This window comes from Muntiacus reevesi, chromosome 16 (assembly GCF_963930625.1).
Source record: "Muntiacus reevesi chromosome 16, mMunRee1.1, whole genome shotgun sequence".
NCBI lineage: Eukaryota > Metazoa > Chordata > Mammalia > Artiodactyla > Cervidae > Muntiacus > Muntiacus reevesi.
In genome coordinates this window covers 6,573,785-6,596,614 of record NC_089264.1, presented here as the reverse complement: position 1 = coordinate 6,596,614, position 22,830 = coordinate 6,573,785, and the positions used below count along the sequence as shown (strand labels likewise).

The 22,830-nt window shown below is 37.6% G+C and overlaps 2 protein-coding genes and 1 long non-coding RNA gene across 3 annotated transcripts in view; 2 read left to right on the top strand and 1 right to left on the bottom strand.

The window, feature by feature from the left end:
• Window positions 1–13,089, top strand: part of USP53 (ubiquitin specific peptidase 53) — a 53,278-nt gene extending 40,189 nt beyond the window's left edge. The window contains exons 13-16 of the mRNA XM_065907626.1: window positions 342–1,080; window positions 2,136–2,212; window positions 10,832–10,928; window positions 11,987–13,089. Of these exons, the coding sequence (XP_065763698.1) occupies window positions 342–1,080; window positions 2,136–2,212; window positions 10,832–10,928; window positions 11,987–12,872 (1,799 nt within the window). The 3' untranslated portion in view covers window positions 12,873–13,089. The remainder of the gene's footprint in view (window positions 1–341; window positions 1,081–2,135; window positions 2,213–10,831; window positions 10,929–11,986) is intronic.
• Window positions 13,090–17,121: 4,032 nt separating this feature from the next.
• On the bottom strand, window positions 17,122–21,173 carry C16H4orf3 (chromosome 16 C4orf3 homolog). The gene is made up of 2 exons (XM_065907635.1): window positions 20,869–21,173; window positions 17,122–17,481 (listed from the first exon to the last, which is right to left on the bottom strand). Coding segments are annotated over exons 1-2 (207 nt in total). The 5' UTR covers window positions 21,075–21,173; the 3' UTR covers window positions 17,122–17,480.
• A 129-nt stretch (window positions 21,174–21,302) lies between these two features.
• LOC136148145 (uncharacterized) overlaps window positions 21,303–22,830 on the top strand; it is a 106,259-nt gene continuing 104,731 nt past the window's right edge. The window contains exon 1 of the long non-coding RNA XR_010659442.1: window positions 21,303–21,399. This is a non-coding gene — a long non-coding RNA (uncharacterized lncRNA). The remainder of the gene's footprint in view (window positions 21,400–22,830) is intronic.

The window sequence follows — 22,830 nt, the reverse complement described above, 5'->3', positions numbered from 1 at the left end:
CTTTTAATCTTACCAATATAATAGGTGGGGAAATATGTTTATTTTTATGCTTTTTATTATGAATGAGATAGAATACTTTTTTAAAAACTTCTCTAACTACCTTGTGATCTGCTTTGCAGATGATTTTTTAAAATCATTATATAACCATTTATGTTATAAATGTATCACATCAAGCATAAATAGAGATTTCAAAAGCAATTTTTAATCTCAAAGCACTATGTGATTTAAATAACTATGATTATTACTGTTTAACTTTTCTTCCCAAAGAAGGTGTTTGGCTTGTGATTAAAAAGTGACTCTGAAGAGCTTTTGTATCATTGTTTACTTATTTATTTTTAAAGATTTGGTTGATGAAGACCCTCCACATTTCAAGACTGGATCACCTCCTACCCTAAATGGCTTTAGACAGTATGGGAATCCACATCTATTTCATAGTCAAGGAAAAGGACCATGTAAGCATGACCGAACTGCCCATCAGAATCGAACTTCTGCACAAACCTTAAGTTCAAGTAAATCCCAGATTCTTGCTTCGGGAGAGAAAATAACTGGCAAAGTTAAGAGTGACAGTGGTACTGGCTATGATACAGACAGTAGCCAGGATTCTCGTGATAAAGGAAGCAGCTCTAATGGCAGCAATAAAAACCGAAACCGAGGTTGGAAACCTATGAGAGAAACATTAAATGTTGACAGTATTTTTAGTGAAAGTGAAAAAAGGCAGCAGAGTCCAAGGCATAAATCAAATATCAGTAACAAGTCTAAATGTAGCAAAGATCAGAGTTTTAACAATTGGCCAAAAGAGAATCCAAAGCAAAAGTGTTTAATGACTATATATGAAGATGAAATGAAGCAGGAAACGGGAAGCAGGAGTTCCTTCGAATTTAATGGAAAAGTAGCAGAGAAAAATAAAGCCCTCAGAGAAACTAAAGTTCATGGTGACAACTGGCAGATGCAAAGGACAGAGTCTGGATATGAAAGCAGTGATCATATCAGTAATGGCTCTGCTAATTTGGACTCGCCTATTATTGATGGAAATGGTACAGTGGTGGATATCAGTGGTGATAAAGAAACCACATCTATCAGGTAATACACAAATTATATAAATGATTTTCCCCCATCCATTCTCTCTTTTTAGTTACTTGAAGGAACTTTCAAAGATTGGGGTCAGTTAAATGAAAAGCAAAGAGCTTGAGCTCAGAGTAACCTGGGATATTGCAGGTTATTTGATATTTTGAGTTTCTCTTTTTAATAGTTGTTTTCTAAATCCCAAGATAACAACTGTTTATTTTGAAGACATTTAGAAAGTAAAATGCATTATCATTTTGCCACTAAAAGCTATTGATATATACTACAAGTTTTAAACCATAGATTTAAATTGGTATAATCTGTCATTAAGCTCATTGCTTAATTCTTCAATCTATTTAATGCTCATTATCCCATCTCTAACATCTGTAACTCAAGAGCTGGAGTTATTTTCTTCTGTCATAACCCAGTTCCATGAAGGAGATATTTTTCCTTTAGCAAATATTAAAGAATACAGCCAAGTAACTAAGTTTGTGTTCCATTAATTCTTAATTCTGAAAATATTTATTATATTACTGTTAGCAGTCTACTTCTACATCTCTGTGTAACCTCTAAAATATGTCCACAGCTTGGGTCAGTTAACCCACTGTTTTCCCTTAATTAGTCTAAAACATCTTAATTTGATATTAGCTGGTGTTTTATCACATTGATTATTGAAAAGTCAGATTTGCAAAAAATGACCACCCATGTTTTACTAAAATAATCATTATGATGAAGATTTAGGGAAGTTTTTTTATTTGGCAGGGTAATTTCATAATACTTCTTAAGGTATTAGAAAGATCAGGACTTTGTAACCAGATAGGCTTAGATTTAAGTTATTAAGCAAATTAATTTGACTTTCACAGCCTTAATCTGTGACATGAGGATAATAACTGCTGTAAAATGAAGATATTAACTACTTTTAAGTATTGTGAGATGTAATTAATCCCCTAGAGCAGCAAATGGTGTATAATAATTGTTTAACAAATGTTGTTTCCTTTATTTTTCTTAGGGTAAAGTAAATAATAATCCATGATAGCTGATATGTTTGGTGTGTGTTTTATTTTATTTTCCAGTGATCAGATTAAGACAAGCAACCTAAACACAGAACGTGTGAACTATACTTCCCAACAGAGCAAAAATCACTTAGAAGGTAAAATTTTTATTTAAATATATTGTAATAGTAGCAGTAAAAATTAAATCATGATATTAAGAGTAAAGTAGCTGAAGACAGTCCTTCTACTGATGAATTGATGAGTAATGAGGATGGAAGTTGGGAGAGTTTATGCTTGAAGTCTTAAAGGATGCAGATAGCTACTTCAGGAAGTAGGAAAAAGGGCAAGTGTGTCAGCCAGGCTAGGCTAGATTCTGGGCTGTGCAGTGGTAACAACCTGAAAATCTCAGTGTCTTAACACAAGATTGTTTCTTGCTCACAACACATGTCCAGTCGAGGTCAGCATGATGTCTCTTCCTGGTGATCACTCAGGGCCTGAGACGCATGGTACCCGCAACTCCACCAGTGTTTCTCTAATTGTTACAGTACTGTGGGAGAGGACAGTGAAGGGGACACAACATGGAGAATCAGTCATATGTAGGGTCTTAAAACTTTCAACCCAGAAGTGATCCAGGTGCTTCCGCCCACATCTCACTGGCCGAGCAACTCTTCACAGTCAGGCTACTATCACAGAGCGTGGGAAAGGGTGGTTTACCAGTGCATTCAGTCTGCATGAACAGTTCTGATGTCTGCCACATGCATTAAGGGTAGACAGAAAACCTGATAAACACCCTGTTGGAAAAGTTCAGTTTGGAAGCAGTAAATGTGTAATGGTGTGACATTATTATAGGTAATTTGTTAGCAACATACAGCAGCTCAGAAGCAAAGAAAATTAGACGTTTGAATGTGTGTAGAATTTGGGATTGTTACTGAGAGGTTATATCTGAAGAATTTGGGAAATGGGGTTCAATGAAAATGGATGAGCAAGGGGATTATAGAGGTTGCAGTCAAAGACATTGTCTTCAAATTTTAGAATTCAGAGGATTAGAAGGGATATAATTTTTAACAATGAAAAACAGCCATGATGAACACATTTTAAAGTTTGTTTTTAGTCTTTATCTTCCTTAAGGCTTTTATGGAGATTATTTTTCAGGTTGCAGATGTTAAATATGATTAAATGTTTTAAGTATTTTGTTTTCTTCAGATGGTATAATATCAGAAGGAAGCACTTATATTAAGGAAATAACCTTCCTTTCCCATATAAAATGTCTCGCCTGTTTTAAAAATCTGATAAAAGTCTGGTAGCCAAGTATTACAGGAAACAGTAAGGGGTTGGCCAAAAAATCAACAGCCAAAGTCAGTAAAAACTGAACAATAATTGCAAGTTCAGTGCTCTGTACAAAATGATGCTTGCTTCCTGACATTAATAAAAACACACGGTCATAGAAATTTTGATGGTTCGGAGTGCTTTGCTATAAGAATTCTGTAGTGGATTTCCCCATTTAATATGAAAGAGTAAATATGTAGCCCACTTAAAAATATTCTTTTTAATTGTAAAATACATAACAAAATTTGTCATTCTAATCATTTTTAAGTAAAGATTGCATGATAATAACTACATTCACATTGTTTTGCCACAGTCACTGGCATCTATCTCCATAGTTCTTTCGCCTTCTCAAATTGAACTCTATCCCATTAAACAACTCCCCATTTCCTCCTCCCTCCAGCCCCTGGCAACTGCTGTTCTACTTTCTGGCTCTTCGAATTTGACTACTGTAGATACCTCATATAAGTGGAATTATACAGTATTTGTCTTTTTACAACTGACTTATTTAGTTCATTAATGGGCTTCCCTCATAGCTCAGTTGGTAAAGAATCTGCCTACAATGCAGGAGACCCCGGTTCAATTCCCGGGTTGGGAAGATCCTCTGGAGAAGGGATAGGCCACCCACTCCAGTATTCTTGGGCTTCCCTTGTAGCTCAGCTGGTAAAGAATCCGCTTGCAATGCAGGAGACCTGGGTTCAATCCCTGGGTTGGGAAGATCCCCTTGGAGAAGGGAAAGGCCACCCACTCCAGTATTCTGCCCCGGAGAATTCCAGAGACTACACAGTCCATAGGGTTGCAAAGAGTCAGACACAACTGAGCGACTTTCACGTTCACTATTTCGTTTAGCACAGTATCTTCAGAGTTCCTCCGTGTATCAGAATTCCACTCCTTTTTTAGGCTGAATAACATTACATTATATGATGTAACACATTTTGTTTGTCCACATTTGGGTTAGTTCTGCCTTTTGGCTATTGTATGAAAAGCTCCTATTTATATAGATACCTGAAATCCCTGCTTTCAGTTCTTTTCAATATATACCCATAAGTGCAATTTGTGGATCCTTGGGCAATTTTATGTTTAGTTTTTTGAGGAACCACTACACTATTTTTCATAGCAGCTGCAGCATTTTACATTTCCACCAGTAGTGCACAAAGGTTCCAGCTTCTCCACCTCCTCACCAGTACTTGTTATTTTCTATTTTTTTTTAAATAATTGCCATCTTAGTGGGTATGAGGTAGTATCTTTATGTGGTTTTATGTAACCCACCTTTTATTTAACTACATTAATTGCATTACATTACAAATATTATTTAATAAACTTCAAAACCTGTAAGAGTTCTTTAAGCTAGTTTTTGCTTGTGTGCATGCATGCTAAGCCACTTCAGTCATGTCTGATTCTTTGTGACCCCATGGACTGTAGCCCACCAGGCTCCTCTGTCCATGGGATTCTCCAGGCAAGAATATTTGAGTGGGTTTCCATGCCCTCCTCCAGGGGATCTTCCAGACCCAGGGATTAAACCTGTATTTCTTAAGTCTTCTGCATTGGTAGGCATTTTTTTTTTTTTTTAACCACTAGCACCATCTGGGAAGCCCAGTCTTTGCTTCAGTTCAGTTCAGTTCAGTTCAGTCGCTCAGTCGTGTCTGACTCTTTGCGACCCCATGAATTGCAGCACACCAGGCCTCCCTGTCCATCACCAACTCCCGGAGTTTACTCAAACCCATGTCCATCGAGTCGGTGATGCCATCCAATCATCTCATCCTCTATCGTCCCCTTCTCCTCCTGCCACCAATCCCTCCCGGCATCAGGGTCTTTTCCAATGAGTCAGCTCTTCGCATGAGGTGGCCAAAGTGTCTTTGCTTAGGGAACCTTTATTAAAGTGCATACCTTATGGTATCCATATGTGTGTTCCCCTCCCCTAGTCTTTGATTGAGAACATGTTAAAGTGGGTATAGCAGTTTATTTCCTAAGCTAAAAGTTTGCCCTGTGTGGATTTTTTTTTCCCAGTAAAGCACAATTTAATTTTTTTGCGGCATGGTATCATTTTCTTGGATTTCTCCTATTTCTTATTTATAAAATTGGACTCACGTACATTAATGACCTGAAGAATCACTTTCTATCCATGTATAAAAGACTTTCACAAAGTTAAAGAACCTTGGGAAAAAAATTTTTATTTCTATATTCTATTTGACATTTAAGTCAGCTTTTAATGTTAGTCTGTATAAGTTTATGTACTGGTAGAGAACTTAAAATCTAAAGTAATGCCATTGTAGTTATTTCACTGATAATTTTTCACTGATAGAGATATTATATAGCCTATTATATTTATGGGTTCTGTTGCAAATAGAAAAAATACTTACATTGCCTAAAGCTATTATTAGGAAACATTGTTGAAATTCCACAATGCCATTTAGATTATTTTAGCTCCTCTATTAAAAATGGGTCACTAATGGGGATAATTTCAAATGACTTAAATTACATTTAAAACAGAAGAAATGACATGTTCAAAAGAACATGATCAGGAGAAGATACCACATATTGGACGAATACAGGTAATTTGTTATATACAAGGCTGGATCGCATCCATGGAAATTCTGAGATGGTGGATAGAGGCTAGAGAGAAGCCAAATTGTGATGAAACTTTTATGCTATTTTTAAATCGTAAGAAGTGGAAAGGCACCAAAGGACAAGGAGAGTAGTGTACTCCAATTTGCATTTTAGAAAAGACTTTTTAGTGGCTGTGTAGAGGGTGAATTTAGCGCAGTGGGAGAAAAATTAGATACAGAGTTTAATAGCTTAGGGGAGAAAAGATGAGGGCATAAACTAAGGCTGTATCTATGTTAAGAAAGAAGATTTCAGAGATTAAAAGAATATGTGGACAGTGGAGTCAGGTTCTAGGACAGATGTACACAGTGCAGGAAAATTAGGAAGTTAGGAGTAGCCGTATTTGGGTCTTACGTAAGTGGATTCACCGTTTACCATTTGGAGGAATACAGGAAGAAGAGACAAATTTGGGAGGTGAGAGTGCTCAGTCGCTCAGTTGTGTCTGACTCTTTGTGACTACATGGACTGATGCTCACCAGGCATCTTAATCCGTGGGATTTTTCAGGCAAGAACACTGGAGTGGGTTGCCATTTCCTCCTCCAGGGATCTTCATATCTCCTCCATTGGCAGGCAGATTCTTTACCACTGGGCCACCTGGGAAGTCCTAATATTTTGGCATCGAGTGGGGATGTCAGATTTAGTTTTGGATTTGTTTGGTTTGTCATTTTAGGTAAATAGATTTATTAGACAGTTACAAATGTCTGGAATGCAGGAAACATTATGTATCGGTAGCCATCAACATATATGAGAATTGAACGCCAGAGATGTGAACAACATCACTCAGGAAACCATGAGATTTCAGGGCAGAAGGTAGATGAAGGAACATGGGGTCTGTTGACTAGAAGAGATGAGCTAAGGTAGAGCAAAGGGGACACTTTGGAAAAGAATGAGTAGTAACTGGAAGGTATGAGAAAGTACAGCAGAGGAAATTATCACATGGGAACTCGGAAAATGGGGAGCTTCAAGAAGAAAAACGGTCACATGCACAGCAGAATAAGGATTTAAAACTGCTGGTTTGATTTAGCAGCTAATAAGGCATTAGTGACCTAGTGAAAGCAGTGTTAGAGGCACATTAGAATAGAACCAAGAATGTGGTAGAACTGAAGTGTTTAGAAGTAAGGGGCCATGATGTTTGTAACTTATTCTCAAATGGTTCAGAAAAAGAAAGGTAAAATGATAATAATAGGTGAATCTGGGTAAAGGATATACAGGTAGGTTCTTTGTAGTAGTTTTAGTCTTTCAGCTTTTCTGAACTTTTTGAAGTTATCTTCCAACTAAAAGTTTTTCAGAAAAGATTACAGTAAAATAAAAAGTAAATTTAAAAAGCTGTAAATGAATGCATGTGTCTGTCAAAGTCCTTGCTGTGAATAGTAAAGAAGTGAAGTGAAGTGAAAGTCTCTCAGTCGTGTCCAACTCTTTGCAACCCCATGGACTGTATAGTCCATGGAATTCTCCAGGACTGAATACTGGAGTGGATTTGTTCCCTGCTCCAGGAGATCTTCCCAACCCAAGTCTCCCACATTGCAGGTGGATTCTTTACCAGCTGAGCCACCAGGGAAACGAAAGGAGAAAAATGAAACCAAGAGCTTGGTTGTACATTTAGGTTACAGAAGGTAAGGGACTGATGTTGTACAGAGGAGGAGAAAGGTGTGAAAATTAAGAGTAGGATAATTAATGGAATAAGATCTCTGGAAGTAGAGTGAAAGCGAAACAAAGAAGGCTTTGAATTAAAGGAGTGGTAGTTTTTCTGTAATGGGAGAGATAAAGATGAGTATGGGTACCATTCAGTATGTATTATGTTAGATGAATCCGTTGAAGTTCATACCTAATGGACTCTTTTCTCTGTGGAGTAAGGTTGTCTACTGAAATAAATGTATGTTAAGATATCTACAGATTGTAAGGAACTAATCACAAAGGAATTATGCCTTTCAAAAACTTTTGCCATTTACTTTGGAATCTGTAATACTTAACCTCAGTTAATCATAGAAGTCAGGGTTGGTGCAAACTGAGAGTCTTGATCTTGCAGAGGACAAGTAAGAGTGAAAGGAGTTAATCAGTGGTTTAAAAAAATCTGTTAATCTCCTTAATTCTTATTATAAAAAAATCTGTACCTCCATTATGCTAAGTGAAACACACTATCCTTAATGTTATTAAATCCTAAAATTAGTAAATGAAAAATATTTTAATCAAAAAATATATGTGTATACATGTTTGATTTTTTTCTCTAAGATTTTTTTGCAAACTTCAAGAGTATATTCATTTAAAATAAATACATTAGAAAGTACATCTAAAGAATATACTTTAGAGGTACTTTTAACAGTTGATTTTTGTCTCTGTGCATACTAAGTTTATTTTCTCTAAGAGCTTCACCAACCATTGAGAGGTAGTTTCTGTGACCCAGCATCATCAAATATTTACATATTTTTAAAAACCATAAACTTTCAGTGTTGAAATTTAATTTGTAGCAAAATAGCATTATTTGCTCTTCCTTGAAAGTAAAATACCAGTGAGAAAAGAAGACTCGTTGCTTTTTATTTCATATCGTCCTCAAATTTGGTATCTGATAGAGTAGATTATTACATACTAAAGTATCTGTTCCTTTTGGCATGTAGTAAATTTAGCCAGAAATATTTATACAGTTAAAGTTTTGTGATTTTTTTTTCCCTAGAGTATTCAAATTTTAACTCTCTTTTTATTGTAAATCAGGTCATTGATTAGGTTATTGCTCTTGGATTTCTAGGCCTTGTAGTTGCAGTACTATTTTTTTAGTCTGAAATCTTCATATCCAACAAGAGTGAGGATTATAGTGTCTAGAATAGCAGTTTGGTTTTCTTGTTATGTAAGTCTGTTTTAAACCTAGGTTACCTTTTCAAATAAAGTACATATATTTTGATTTCTTGACTGTTCGGCTTTAGGTTTGTTTGTATACAGTACCAAAATTAGCATTATTAATTAAAGCTCCTTGTGTTGATGTTGAAGTAGCTTCTTTGCCAAGTGTTAAAACCCAACTCTTAGATTTGCAAAGAACCTGGAGCCAAAATTCTCAGTAAAGACACATGGATGTCTGTGTCAGCAGAAGAGAAAAATAACACATCTATTTTTAAGTTAGTTGGAATTCTGAAGTCAGACCACTTGGTTGAATGCCTGCCAGTGATATTAAAATTTCAAGCATATTTATAAAACCTCTGCTGCCTCCTGCTGCCCATTGTGTGGATACTTTGAGAATCAAGTATTTAATTCTTTTTGTATTTGTGAATATTAAACTTTAAGTTACAAATAAGTTAAGAAGTAAATAAACATTCTGTAGTTAAAATCACAGTGGATGGAAAATTATAACTTCAACTTAGAAATTTTTCAGACTTTAAAAAATGAAAAATAGTTAAGATTCTTTCTGATACTACTTTTTTTCTTTTTTAGTCAAAGTAGCTGTCAGAGAGACGCTTAGATTGCTAAGTTATGCAAGTCTTCCAAATGTTGTTACATTTCTGTATATACCTTTTTAAAGAACACATTTTTAAATATTACCACAGATATTAGCAGAAAGTCTTAATTATTGGAAAACTACAAAACTCATGGTGGTAAATACAGGTTTTCCAAAACTCTTGCTTTCATCCAAAAGCTTGAATTTTATCATTGGCAGTAAATACTGCCAGTTGTTTTCCTGAAATGACAGGTTCATTTCTTTCATTTTCAAGAAAATGTATGTCAGATACTCAATTCTGAATAACTGAAGTTGGTCCATTGTCTTTTCAAGTAAAAATGCTTTTCAACTGTAAAGATTAAGTGGAATAACCACTATCAACTTCTTAAAACTTGAGTAAGCAGTCAATAAATGGTAGCTAGTTCATGGTGGAATGACATTTTACTTGTTACCGTAATACCCTCTCACCCATTTTAATTCAGTGGATGCGCCTAATACTCCGGTGAAGCAGGTAAAGTAGACAGCAGTATCTCATTATGTAAAGGCAGACACCTAGAATGTAAGGTGACATGCGTTTTAAAGTTGGTTTTAGTATAAAGTAACCATCCAATAAACAATCCAAACTTCAACTTAAGTCGTGTGCCTGTGCTAAGTCGCTTCAGTCGTGTCCAACTCCTTTTGACCCTATGGCCTGTAGCCCTCCAGGCTCCTCTGTCCATGAGATTCTCCAGGCAAGAATACTGGAGTGGGTTGCCATGCCCACCTCCAGGGGTTCTTCCCCACTCAGGGATCGAATCCTAGTTCTCTTACATCTCCTGCATTGGCAGGCAACTCAAGGCATCTATTTTCAAATGTAGGATCTTCCCACCCTTTATATCAGTAAAGAGTAAACGGGAAATACAGTTCCACATGACCCATCAGGAATAACACTTTTTGAGTATTGCTGACATTCTCGTGTGTAATAAATTGAGGAAAGAACCACTAATTTCGTATAAAGGCTTCAGAAAAGGTATTATTTGAGCAAAGGCTTGAAGAACTAGTTTTTGTCTGTTAATTTGGAAGAGAATTACCTGTTTATAGAAAACCTTACGTAAATTATGGAAAAGTATTGATTCCTGGGTCAAGAAGATCTGCTGGAGAAGGGATAGGCTACCCACTCCAGTATTCATGGCCTTCCCTTGTGGCTCAGCTGATAAAGAATCCACCTGCAATGCGGGAGAGCTGGGTTCGATCCCTGGGTGGGGAAGATCCGCTAGAGAAGGGAAGGGCTACCCACTCCAGTATTCTGCCCTGGAGAATCCCATGGATTGCATACTCCATGGGGTTGCAAAGAGTCGGACACGACTGAGCGGCTTTCACTTCATTTACAGATGGAGTGAATTCTGAAAGATCACTTACATGATTTTGTTTTTCTCATTTTCCTCCTCAGGCTTTAAAAGAGAACTCAAGAACTTAGATGTAGCCTATAAAGCTCATGAGTTCCACCCAGAATCACATCTACAAATAAAAAATCCTTTGATAAAAAGGTAATCATACCTGTTTGGAAATTCTAGAATCTTCTAAATGTATGTATAATAGGAATTCTTTATCAGAAAGGCATTCTTAGCTACCTGATAGGCATACATACTTACCTGAAAGCTGTGGGTCTAGAGTGTTATTGATGCATCTTTTATTGGGGATCATTAAAAGGATGTAGACCTTATGGGGAGCATACAAAGTTCCTTGTACAATATATGATTGTTTGTTTTAATCCTCACAGCATTCTTTTGAGGTAGATGGTATTTTACAAAAGAGAAAATTTGGGATTTAGATTAAGTAATTTGCCCCAAGCCAATGGAGCCAAGATTTGAGTAGAGTTCTGATCTACTTGGCGGAGCCTCAACTGTTTTCATCTTTGTACTGTAACTGAATTTCATGCAATTCACAGGAGAAAATAATCACATGAATATAAATAATTTGTAATGTGATACTATTTCTGTTCATCTTGGATATTATTAAGTAAAAGTAGTCTGATTAAGTTATTTTTAATTAGTATCCTAGCTGTATGGCATAATAAAAGTACTTTTATTGCTATAAACATTGTAATGTTGGTTGGGAAATGTTTTAGAGTATTGAATTATTTGCTAATAACAGTTTCCTTAAGTCTATGCTATTATTTATAACAATAAATGTAATTTCAGTGTTTGTAAGTTGAAACTTTTTGGGGGGGGTCATACTACACAGTTTCTGGGATCTTAGTTACCCGACCAGGGATTGAACCCTGGGTCCAGGCATGAAAGCACCAAGTCCTAATCACTGGACCACCAGGGATTTCCTGGAAATTTGCTTTTTTAAAAGAATTATACTTCTAATTATTATAAATCTGATATTGGTAATGATGTTTCTGATAAACATTTATGTATTCTAGCATAGTTTTGGATTCAGAGTGTGTAAATTGTTAATGGTTGCAGGTATCTTTCCATTTCTGTTATACCAATAACATAAACACTATATTGGGAAGTTAAACAATGGGACCAGTGTTTTTCTTTCCCCTCCAGTTTTGCATATTTGCATACAGTGTTTTAGCTTTGTTTTTCTTTTTCAGGTCACATATACGTGAAACCAATGGAAAGACCTTCCCTTCATCCAATCCAGAAATACTCAAGGACCATACAGTTAGAGAGCATACCCACCAGTTAGATGAACAGAAACTTGAAAAATCAAGTGAACCCAAGTTTTCTGAGTGGCTTAATATAGAAAAGTCTGAGAGAACAGGTTTGCTTTTTCACACGGATGATAACTCTGGTTCTGGAAAGAGAGTGAACAGTAATGAAACAATCTCACCATCTTCATCGTGGTCTTCACACCTGAGAACTGTGGGGTCAAAGCCAGAAACTGCTCCCCTCATCCAGCAGCAAAATATGATGGAACGATGTTACTCTGAGAACTCTCTACCCAGGGAACATCTGGTTCAGTCAACCTGTAGGTCTGATGGCTGTCAGATGCGGAAACTTATTTGCCAGAATGCACCACCCCCTCTGCCACCAAAGAAATATGCTATGACCAGTGTGCCACAGTCAGAGAAAAGTGGTTCTTCCCCTGATGTCCAACTAACAGAGACGTTTAAAACTAACGCTTCTAGTCTTCTGAAGCACAGTCTAACTACAGCTTCAGAGCCAGGCATAGACATGAGTCCGTATGTGAACGATGAAAGATTTAAGGAAACATTTCAAGCAAAAGAGTATGTCAGCAACACATCAAAGACCCCATCCAACTCTTCAACTAAAGATTTTCAGGCAGACTCAGGTGCAGCTGTTGGTGCTTTCTGCCAGCCAGAAACAGACTCTAGTTCTACATGTCCAAATGAGACAGTTTCATTAACTACTTATTTTTCAGTTGATAACTGCATGACTGATACATACAGATTGAAATACCATCAGAGGCCCAAGCTTTGCTTTCCAGAGAGCAGTGGCTTTTGTAATGATAACTGACTGTCTCAGAATGAAAGAGAGCTAGGACCTGTGTTACATAGTAGTTTTGGTTCAAACTGCCCTTCTGAGCAAAAATATAAAGCTGGTATTCGCTGTAATAGATAAATGGTGACTCCAGTGGATTTTCACTTCTCAGAGACCATTTAAGAATCAACTGACCAAACCTAGTGCTATGTGAAATTAAAACCATGGCATCATTAGTCATTCATCACTTTAACTTTCTATGCATATCTTTTATCTTGTGAAAATTCAGTTTATTGGGTATTTTGGAATTCCCTTTGAATAGCCTTGGCATGCCTCAAAAAACAGAAAATCAGGGTGTATCCAGAAAGTCATTTTTCACATACTGCAGTTGAGTAAAAATGTGATTTGACCCTTTATTTTTTGACTGGTAGACCCATAAGTATTAAACTAAGCAGTACTCATATGTAGATCGGGAACCTGTGCTAACTGAAAGATAGCAGATGGTAGGTAGTTTGCCAAGTCCAAGTAGTATTTGCTTTGTGAGGAAGCACTTTCTAACGGGTAGCCAAAAGCCGGCTTCACCCATTTGCTTTTGACTTCTGTGATAGTCTACTATATATGATTCCTTAAGTGTCTTAAAAAAAAAAATCAACCCATGAAATTGATAGCATTTCAGGAAAAAAGCCTTAATGATAAAGCAATTTTTAATTAAATTCTCAAGGTCAGAAGAGACTTAATTTTGCTCCTAGAATTTTTACCTTCAGAATATCCTTTGTTGTATTTATAAACATTACTTCAGTCATGTAAGCTAAAAATAATTAAAATACTTCACTGTAGTATATTTATTTGTTACATTTTTTTCTAGTTTTATATGAAAGGTTTTTATTTTGGTTTGGTTTACTTTGGGCTGCTAATAACCAGTGTTAGGAATTAACCTAAAGCCTTTTTTTAAGAATATCACTGTGACTGCCTAAATTTTCCCCGCTATATTAGTGTCTATTTGTAGGTTGTCAGCCCATTTTAATGATATTCAGTCTTGAATTTGAAAACCTTTCTGGGTTTCCAGATTAAATATTTGCCTTTCATATAGGTTTAATTTTGATGAAATGCATTAAATTGAGCATCCTTCCCTTTTTTCTTCTCTAAACAAATAATTTTACCCCACCTACTTTCACAGAGGCTTTCTTTAAAAAATTTTTTTTTTCCATTTTTATCATTACAAGTGGAAATAAGTACTTTAATTGCCTTATTTCATAGTTGTCATTTAATTTTATACTAAGCTGGTAAACTAATTGTGGTTTAGAATAGTTTTATATTGTCCATGCTAGAGAACTGAGAATATGGGTAAATTTTATATATAAAACATAATAATTCTATAAATTAGTAAATTCAATATTTTGACCAGTTTCATAAATTGTTAAAGTATTCCAAAATGTTAATGATTAAAACTGAATAATTCTAGGTAAGTAGAAAATAATTGCTTGTACAAGTCTAAGCTCACCCAGTTATCAGATCTTGATCAAATTCTGTCTTCCATCTAGAGAAGTTTCTAACTGTAACAGGTGATTATTATTTTATATTCTCTTGATGTAGAAATACTTGAATATCAACTAAGTAAAATTTTATCTTTTAAGAAAACTTTTTTTAACATAGCTTTTAGTACGGAAGGTTTGTAAATATTGTAAAGTTTTGTAAAATTGTACTTGTAATGTCAGTGTATTTAATTACTGCTTTTGTAATATTGTAAAATACTAGAAAAATGAGCTTCAAGTATTTTTAATAATTTTAAAAAACTTCGTGTAGTTTGTTTTTATGTCCAGTTGAAAATGTATTATTTGAAACATTTAAACTGATTTCTGATACTTAACAACAATCTCATAGGTTTGTATGAAGTTTAACTCGCAATCGAGTTGCAGACATCACACAGAAATGTCTGATTTTGGGGCTTTTTAAAGTACTGCTGTCCAGTTAAAACCTCCTGAATTATGTTGTAGTACTACAAACTAGAAACCTACCATTTGTTTTTGTTGACACAACATTCCAAATATAGACAGAGTATGTATTTACTAATAATCATTCATATGTGAAAATTTTATTTCTAGGGTGACTATTTTTATACATGTTTTCTTCTGGTTAGAACTTTCAAAATAATACAACCAACAGCTGTAATGTTCAGAATACTTTGGAGTATTTTCATATGAGGTCAGTTTCTTCTGGTTCAGAATTTTGGAGGGGGGTAAACTGATTTTTAATATGGTTGGACTTTTTTTGCATTCATGAACTGTTGATTCCTCTCTCATCCCTGTGAATTATGTATTTTATGGGAAACATAGGTCAATTTAAAGTTCAGGGGTGAACTTGGAATACCACTGATCAAAAAAATTTATCACAGGAGACTTGAGTTCAACTCCAGCGAGGTCTAAAGGAGAGAGTTCCCACAGGAGCTGATAGTCAGAGAGTAAATATAATAATAGCCTAGGCCTTGTGTACTACCCTAAGATCTAACAGCCACTCGGTTCTGCTTGGGTAGTGTGAAAACAGCCAGAACATAACACTTACGTAACAATGTGCTAATGAATGCCTTGTCTCTGCTCCAGTAAAACTTCAGCAGCATTGAAACATGGATTTCACATCATTTTCATGTTATGAAATAGTCTGTTTTTTTCTCAATCATTTTAAGATGTAAAAATCATTCTTAGCTCACAGGTGGAGGCAAATGGGCCAGATTTAGGTAGTTTGGTGACCCTTTCCCTAGAGCATAACATCTACATTAAATGCCCTCACTAAATAATTGTGTAGCCTCTGAGTGTATTCCCATGCCATTTAGGGGCTAGGTATATGGAGCACTTTACATCCTAAGAATTTCAGGTTAATAGACTTCTAAAGACTTCACCACAGTTGTTCATTAGCCAATTGATTTCAAATGGTTAAAACAATCATTTCACTTAATGAAACTATGAAATTTACAAAGGAATTGATCAGACTAAAATCACTTTGATGCTATTCTTTTGATGTCTTTATTGTAGCAAGTTTGCCAAATTGTTCCTGGTGTCCCATTTACCCAGTTTATTTTTTTATTATTTTTTTTTTCCATTTACCCAGTTTAAAAGCCCCCAAGTACACTATATTATCTGACATGGCAGAGTGGTAGGTGTGATTTCATCTGTAGGACATTGAAATATTCAAGAGTTGTGGTAGTAGGGTGATTTTAGGCTCAGAAAGGTGGTATGGATTATAAATCTTTGTGTGTAACCTAACACACAAGTAATTAGTTAAAATGAAAGCAAATCACACCTAATTTATCTGTGTAATAAACATTTACTGGACAAAATTATTAGCAAGCAGCACAGAAACTATTCATACAGTCTGTCTGGTAACCTCAATGAAATTCCAGTTCTGTGTTTGTCTAGATGCTTCAAGCATAAAGTTTTCTCTTCAGGCAGATTTATTAGGTTCTTTGAAGGCATAACTGTTAATCTAATAGTCAGCATTAGGCTAGAGTCCTCCAAAATCAATCCCAGATTTCACACTAACCTAAACGCCATTCTAAAAAGTAGAGGATGGAGAGTTTACCAGACCCACACCCTGTTTCTAAGGGAACTGAAAAATATTTAGGCAATTCCAATATATAAAATATCACCAATTTTAAGGACGAGAGCCCATTTCTAATATGTTATACATACAATAGGAATAGCTTCTGAAGGGCTGCTTTGGGAATGTGACCTTTTTGATGAAATACTAGCTGATCACTCTTAGAAATAAAATTATTAACATATTTAGATAAATAATGTAAGTTCCATGAAGGTAAGGATTTTTGTTTTGTTCAGTGCTGTACCTGGCCCACAGTAAGTGCTCAAATATTTGCTCAATGAGTAAATAATGGTGACTTTGCTGAAGTATTCAAAGTTACAGACATTATAATAAGTATGTTTTGGCCACAAGCATTCTTAATACAAGGTTTGAAACACATAGTTGTGTTTCACTGAGTTCAAGAGCTTAAAAAACTGAGGGGAAGCATCCAGGTAAAGATGACAGGCCCTTTAGCCTTCCACCACTGGATACTATATACTTTCTCTAAAATTGTACCAACCTAGCAACCATAACAGAGGGCCACTTAAAAACTAAACTGGCATTTGCAGCAAATACATTGTGGGCTTGGACTTTCTCGTATAGCTTTTACTCCGGTTTTTCCCCATGTTCTTCCCTTGCTTTTGAATAATTTGTTTTTAAATATTTCACATTATTTTACTGTATTATTTGCATCATACTAAACTCTGGCCACCCCTTAAAATGTTAAAGAGAAAAATATTAAGGAATTTATTAATGAGTATAATAAATCCCATGTAAAATACTTTTTAGATTCAGCCCCTGTAAAGCCATCAGACAATCTGAAAAAAACTTTTAAAACATGAATAAAGTTTTACGAACTTAGCTCTGAATGGGTGAGATCATTACCCATTTAATAGAGTTTCTCCCACCCCATCCCCCCACAAATAACAAGAGAATGTGTAAAATGAAAGGAGGGTCCCTTCGAGTTTGAAATCCTTCTGGTGCACAACCCCGTCGTCTTTGTTGAAGAAGTCTGCAGTCATCTTCAGGAATCCACTCCAGTAGACAGAATTCTTTAGGTATCAGGCAAACCATTCTGGAAAAACAAACATGTCAACAATGTTTCCTTTTTCTGCCCCCTTTAAATACCTTATGTAAACTTCTGAAAATCTTTTTATTGCATATAAAATAATGCTTTATTAGAGTATATTTAACATAAATTATATTAGTTCCATGTTACAACATAGTAATTTCATGTTAATATACACTACAAATTGATCACCACAATAAGTCTAGCAACCATCTGTCATCAAACAGTATCTGAAATATTATTGACAGTATTCCTAAAATTGTACATTATAACCTATGACTTATTTTAAACTGGAATTTTGTACCTGAATCTTTTTGCCTTTGTCATTTTCCCTGAACCCTATCATACAATGATCACTGCTGTCTCTTGTGGCCACCACCAGTTTGCTCTCCGCATCTATGAGTCTGTTTCTGTTCAATTTGTTCATTTGTTTTAAGACGTCACATATAAGTGCTGTTGTTGTTTAGTTGCTAATTTGTGTCCCAATCTTTTGTGACTCCATGGACTCCGTAGCCTGCCAGGCTCCTCTGTCCAAGGGATTTCCCAGCCAAGAATACTGGAGTGGGTTGCCATTTCCTTCTCCAAGGAACTTCTGAAAATCTTGATCATCTTAGTTGTTTGCCTATTCCTAAATGATTTACATATTGATAAGAGCAAAAATTACCCTCAAACTACCGCACAATTGCACTCATCTCACACACTAGCAAAGTAATGCTCAAAATTCTCCAAGCCAGGCTTCAGCAATACGTGAACCACGAACTTCAGATGTTCAAGCTAGTTTCAGAAAAGGCAGAGGAACCAGAGGTCAAATTGCCAACATCCGCTGGATCACTGAAAAGGCAAGAGAGTTCCAGAAACACATCTATTTCCGCTTTATTGCCTATGCCAAAACCTTTGACTGTGAGGATCCCGATATACTGTGGAAAATTCTGAAAGAGAACGGGAATACCAGACCACCTGCCCTGCCTCTTGAGAAATCTGTATGCAGGTCAGGAAGCAACAGTCAGAACTGGACATGGAACAACAGACTGGTTCCAAATAGGAAAAGGAGTACGTCAAGGCTGTATATTCTCACCCTGCTTATTTAACTTAAATGCAAAGTACATCATGAGACATGCTGGGCTGGATGAAGCACAAGCTGGAATCAAGACTGCCGGAGAAATATCAATAAACTCAGATATGCAGATGATACCACCCTTAATGGCAGAAAGTGAAGAACTAAAGAACCTGTTGATGAAAGTGAAAGAGGAGAGTGAAAAAACTGGCTTAAAACTCAACATTCAGAAAACTAAGATCATGGTACCCAGCCCATCACTTCATGGCAAATAGGTGGGGAAACAATGGAAATTGACAGACTTTTATTTCTGGGGGCTCCAAAATCAAGGCAGATGGTGTTTGCAGCCATGAAATTAAAAGATGCTTGCTCCTTGGAAGAAAAGCTATGACCAACCTAGATAGCACATTAAAAAGCAGAGACATTACTTTGCCAACAAAGGTGCATCTAGTCAAAGCTATGGTTTTTCCAGCAGTCATGTATGGATGAGAGAGTTGGCCTATAAAGAAGGCTCAGTGCCGAAGAATTGATGCTTTTGAACTGTGGTGTTGAAGAAGACTCTTGAGAGTCCCTTGGACTGCAAGGAGATCCAACCAGTCCATCCTAAAGGAGATCAGTCCTGAACGTTCATTGGAAGGACTGATGCTGAAGCTGAAACTCCAATACTTTGGCCACCTGATGCAAAGAATTGACTCACTGGAAAAGACTAATGCTGGAAAAGATTGAAGGTGGGGAGGAGTAGGGGGTGACAGAGGATGAGATAGTTGGATGGCATCACTGACTCAATGGACATGAGTTTGATTAAACTCTGGTAGTTGGTGATGGACAGCAAGGCCTGGCATGCTGCAGTCCATGGGGTTGCAAAGAGCTAGACACCACTGAACTGAACTGATTCCTTGTTAAGTCTTTCATTTTCTACCCAGAGCTGAAAATTTAATTTAAAAAAAAAATCACTATATTTGAAGTAACACCAAAAATCAGGAGGAAAGATTTTCCTTTACAAGTGACTCAACGGAGGGTTTTATAGAAATACTCATCTCCCATTTGTCCCACTCAACCCTCTGCCACACCATTCAAGAAATACAAGAATCACAGACAATGAGGCTTCAGGTACAGTGAGTTTATGTCCAGATCTTGGCCAACACTGGGGACTAGGGGTGAGAAAAGACGACAATTACCTTTCAGGGAGTGACAAATTCAGTAACAAGATTGAGAAGAGTAACTTAAAGTGAGTCAACAATTAGCTCCAAAGTCCAAGAGAGCTGTTTAATAACTAAATGAGCTGCACTGCTTTCCTCCTCCAGCCCAGGGCTTGTCTTCTGAATTTGTCCCTTATCATCTCAGTCCTGTGTCCCTCTTGTTCTGCTCCACCATCTCCCTTCTCTAAGTTCCCTTCCTTTACCCTCTGCCAAAACTGTCTTTTCAGAGTGAGTGGCAATGAAAATGGAGAGCATGGATTTTCTAAGGAATTTTGTGACTTACCAATTGTTTTGGAGTGCGTGGATGTGTATTAAGTCAAAAACAGTCCCAAGCTTCTGGGAGAAGGATTGGATAAAGTTAACATTTTTTGAAATGGGAACACTTAATGGATAAGAAGTTAGGAACTGAGTTTTGGACCTATTTTAGATACCCTGTTCATGGTCAAATTGTTGTGTAGTGAAAACAGCTTTGGGTTTCCCAGGTGGCTAAGGGTAAAGAATTCGCCTGCCAAACAGAAGATGCGGGTTCCATCCCTAAATGGGGAAGATCCTCTGGAGAAGGAAATGGCAACCCACTCCAGTATTCTTGTCTGGAGAATCCCACTGACAGGGGAGCCTGACAGGCTACAGTCCATGGGGTTGCAAAAGAGTCGGACACGACTTAGCGACTAAATAACAATAAACTTTAGCTGAGTGCTTACCGCAGCAAGGCAATATGCAAATATATCGCTTTGAGATAAGTTAGCGATTTATCTAAAACCACACCCCTATAACCAGGTTTACTATTGGTTCCTATAAATGAAACTAGCTACAAAGCTCCAAAAAGTCAAATAACTTAAACAGTTTCTTCATGGTAGTGCAGGAAGTCAAACCCAGCCGGTTTCATTTCAAAAACATCACAAAAAAATGATGAAGCCAAGTTGCCTCCACACCTCTGAACACCGTCAACTGAGGTGCCAAGGAAGCCATTTTCACTCTAGTCTTCATTCCAACTCCCCCATTTACCGGACCCTGCCACTAAACAGACCGTGGATAGACCATATTTTTCGGAACACAATTTCCTTTCCTCTTCCCACCCATCTTCCCAAACTGGGGAGAAAGTCCTTAAGCCCCTCACCCCTTTACATTCAGATCACTCACCATGGCAAAAAATACACGAAGAAAAACAATATCACGTCGAAGAGGATGAAGAGCCAGAGATCCAACCAGTAGGAGTGTTTGGGAGTCAGGGCGGCCCCGGACTGAGACCGCACTTCGTGGCTTTGCTGCTGCCTCTCGGCTTCACCGAAGCCTCGCCGCTGCCGGGGGCCGTCCCGACCACCTTCTGAGGCCGCGTCCACCTCCATTTCGCACCAGTAGCCGGGCCAGAATCCGAGCAGCTGAAATCCCTCAGCTCCCGCACTTCCGCGTTCAGCTTGCGAAAAAGTGGGACAAAGCCCAACCCCACGCACATGCGCCTTTCCCCGCCCGTCCCTCCCAGTGCGCAGGCGCCGTCCGCTGCAGTCGTGACAGCGGGCAGGGAGCGCAGCTTCCGTCCGGAAGCGGAAGCAGAGAAGCCCCCCCCCTCCCCCCGCCCTGCAGCGCCTAGGAGGGAAGCCGGTTTTTCAGGTTTCGCTAGGAGAAATAACTCGGTGGCTGGACCTGAAGTTACTCACGTCCCGTTCCCAACAGGTGATGGATTCCACCTTGGAACAGCCATGGTCACCTCTCCTTATCCCTGTATTGCTTTTGCGTCCTTATGCCAAGGGTTTAAAAGGGCCTCCTCTAATGGGGTTTGTACTGTTCCTAGCATGTTACTGGGCTTCCCTTGTGGCTCAGACGGTGAAGCGTCTGCTTACACTGCGGGAGACCCGGGTTCGATCCCTGGGTCGTGAAGATCCTCTGGCGAAAGAAATGGCACCCCACTGCAGTACTCTTGCCTGGAAAATCCCATGGACTTCACTTCCTAGCATGTTGCTGCTGCTGCTAAGTCGTTTCAGTCGTGTCCGACTCTGTGCGACCCCATAGAGGGCAGCCCACCAGGCTCTGTCGTCCCCGGGATTCTCCAGGCAAGAACACGGAGTGGGTTGCCATTTCCGTCTCCAATGCGTGCAAGTGAAGTCGCTCAGTCGTGTCCGACTCTTAGCGACCCCATGGATTGCAGCCCACCAGGCTCCTCCATCCATGGGTTTTTCTAGGCAAGAGTACTGGAGTGGGGTGCCATTGCCTTCTCCGTCCTCGCATGTTACACTTATTTAATTCTTGAAACAACTATAATGAGGTTGACATTATAAGTATGAACGTGAGTTTCTAAGGGGGCCAGTGAGCAAAATGAGAATTCTGTATGTATTTCAAAGGAATGAATTTAAAAGTAATCCAAGGGTTTGGGAGTGTAGTTTCCCCGTGACATTACAATGTTACCAGAAAGAAAACGGTTTAGCATTATAGACAAGGAAAAATTCTCTTCTACGTTCTTTGGGTCTCCAGCTGGACTTGAGAATTAAACTGACATAAGACAGGTTAACAAGAGAAAAGCATAGAAGTTTTTGTTTTCTCTTTCTTTTTTTTAACGTGAACATGGAAACTTTCAGAAAAGAATGACAACCTGAGGAAGTGACTGGGGCAGAAAGCTTATAAAAGAAAAAGACGAGACTTCTACTAGGAGAAATGTGGAGAAATGACTAGGAAGATAAGGGTTAGTTTAACAAGGTTTGTTTTTATGGGGATTTCTTGGTCCAATTTTCCATCTCTGGTGATAAAAAATGTTCTTCTTCCTGGTATCGGGAGGGCATCTTTTACATGGGAATTTTATCTCTTTCTGGAAGAAAAAGGAAGGTCAGAGTGCCCTTCTTTTGTCAGCTTTTTCTCCGTTGCCTTTAACTCAAAATACTCAGTATGCCAGAGTGACATATTTTGGGGTGACATACTCTGAACTTCTTCATTCCCCTGTCTGAAATGTCCCTAGAAGTAAAATCTGAGTTGGTAACTGTGGAGAGAAGAATTGGGTTAGCAACTGAGTGGCAAGAGATCTGCAAAGGGTGAGAAGAACATAGATTAGAATGAGAATGAATAAATAGAAAATAACAAATCTAAGCCCATTTCCCCATATTCCATGAAATCAGT

Bases quoted from the DNA above. Each gene is read 5' to 3' on its own strand.
- C16H4orf3 (XM_065907635.1), bottom strand. From the start codon at position 21,074: ATGGAGGTGGACGCGGCCTCAGAAGGTGGTCGGGACGGCCCCCGGCAG.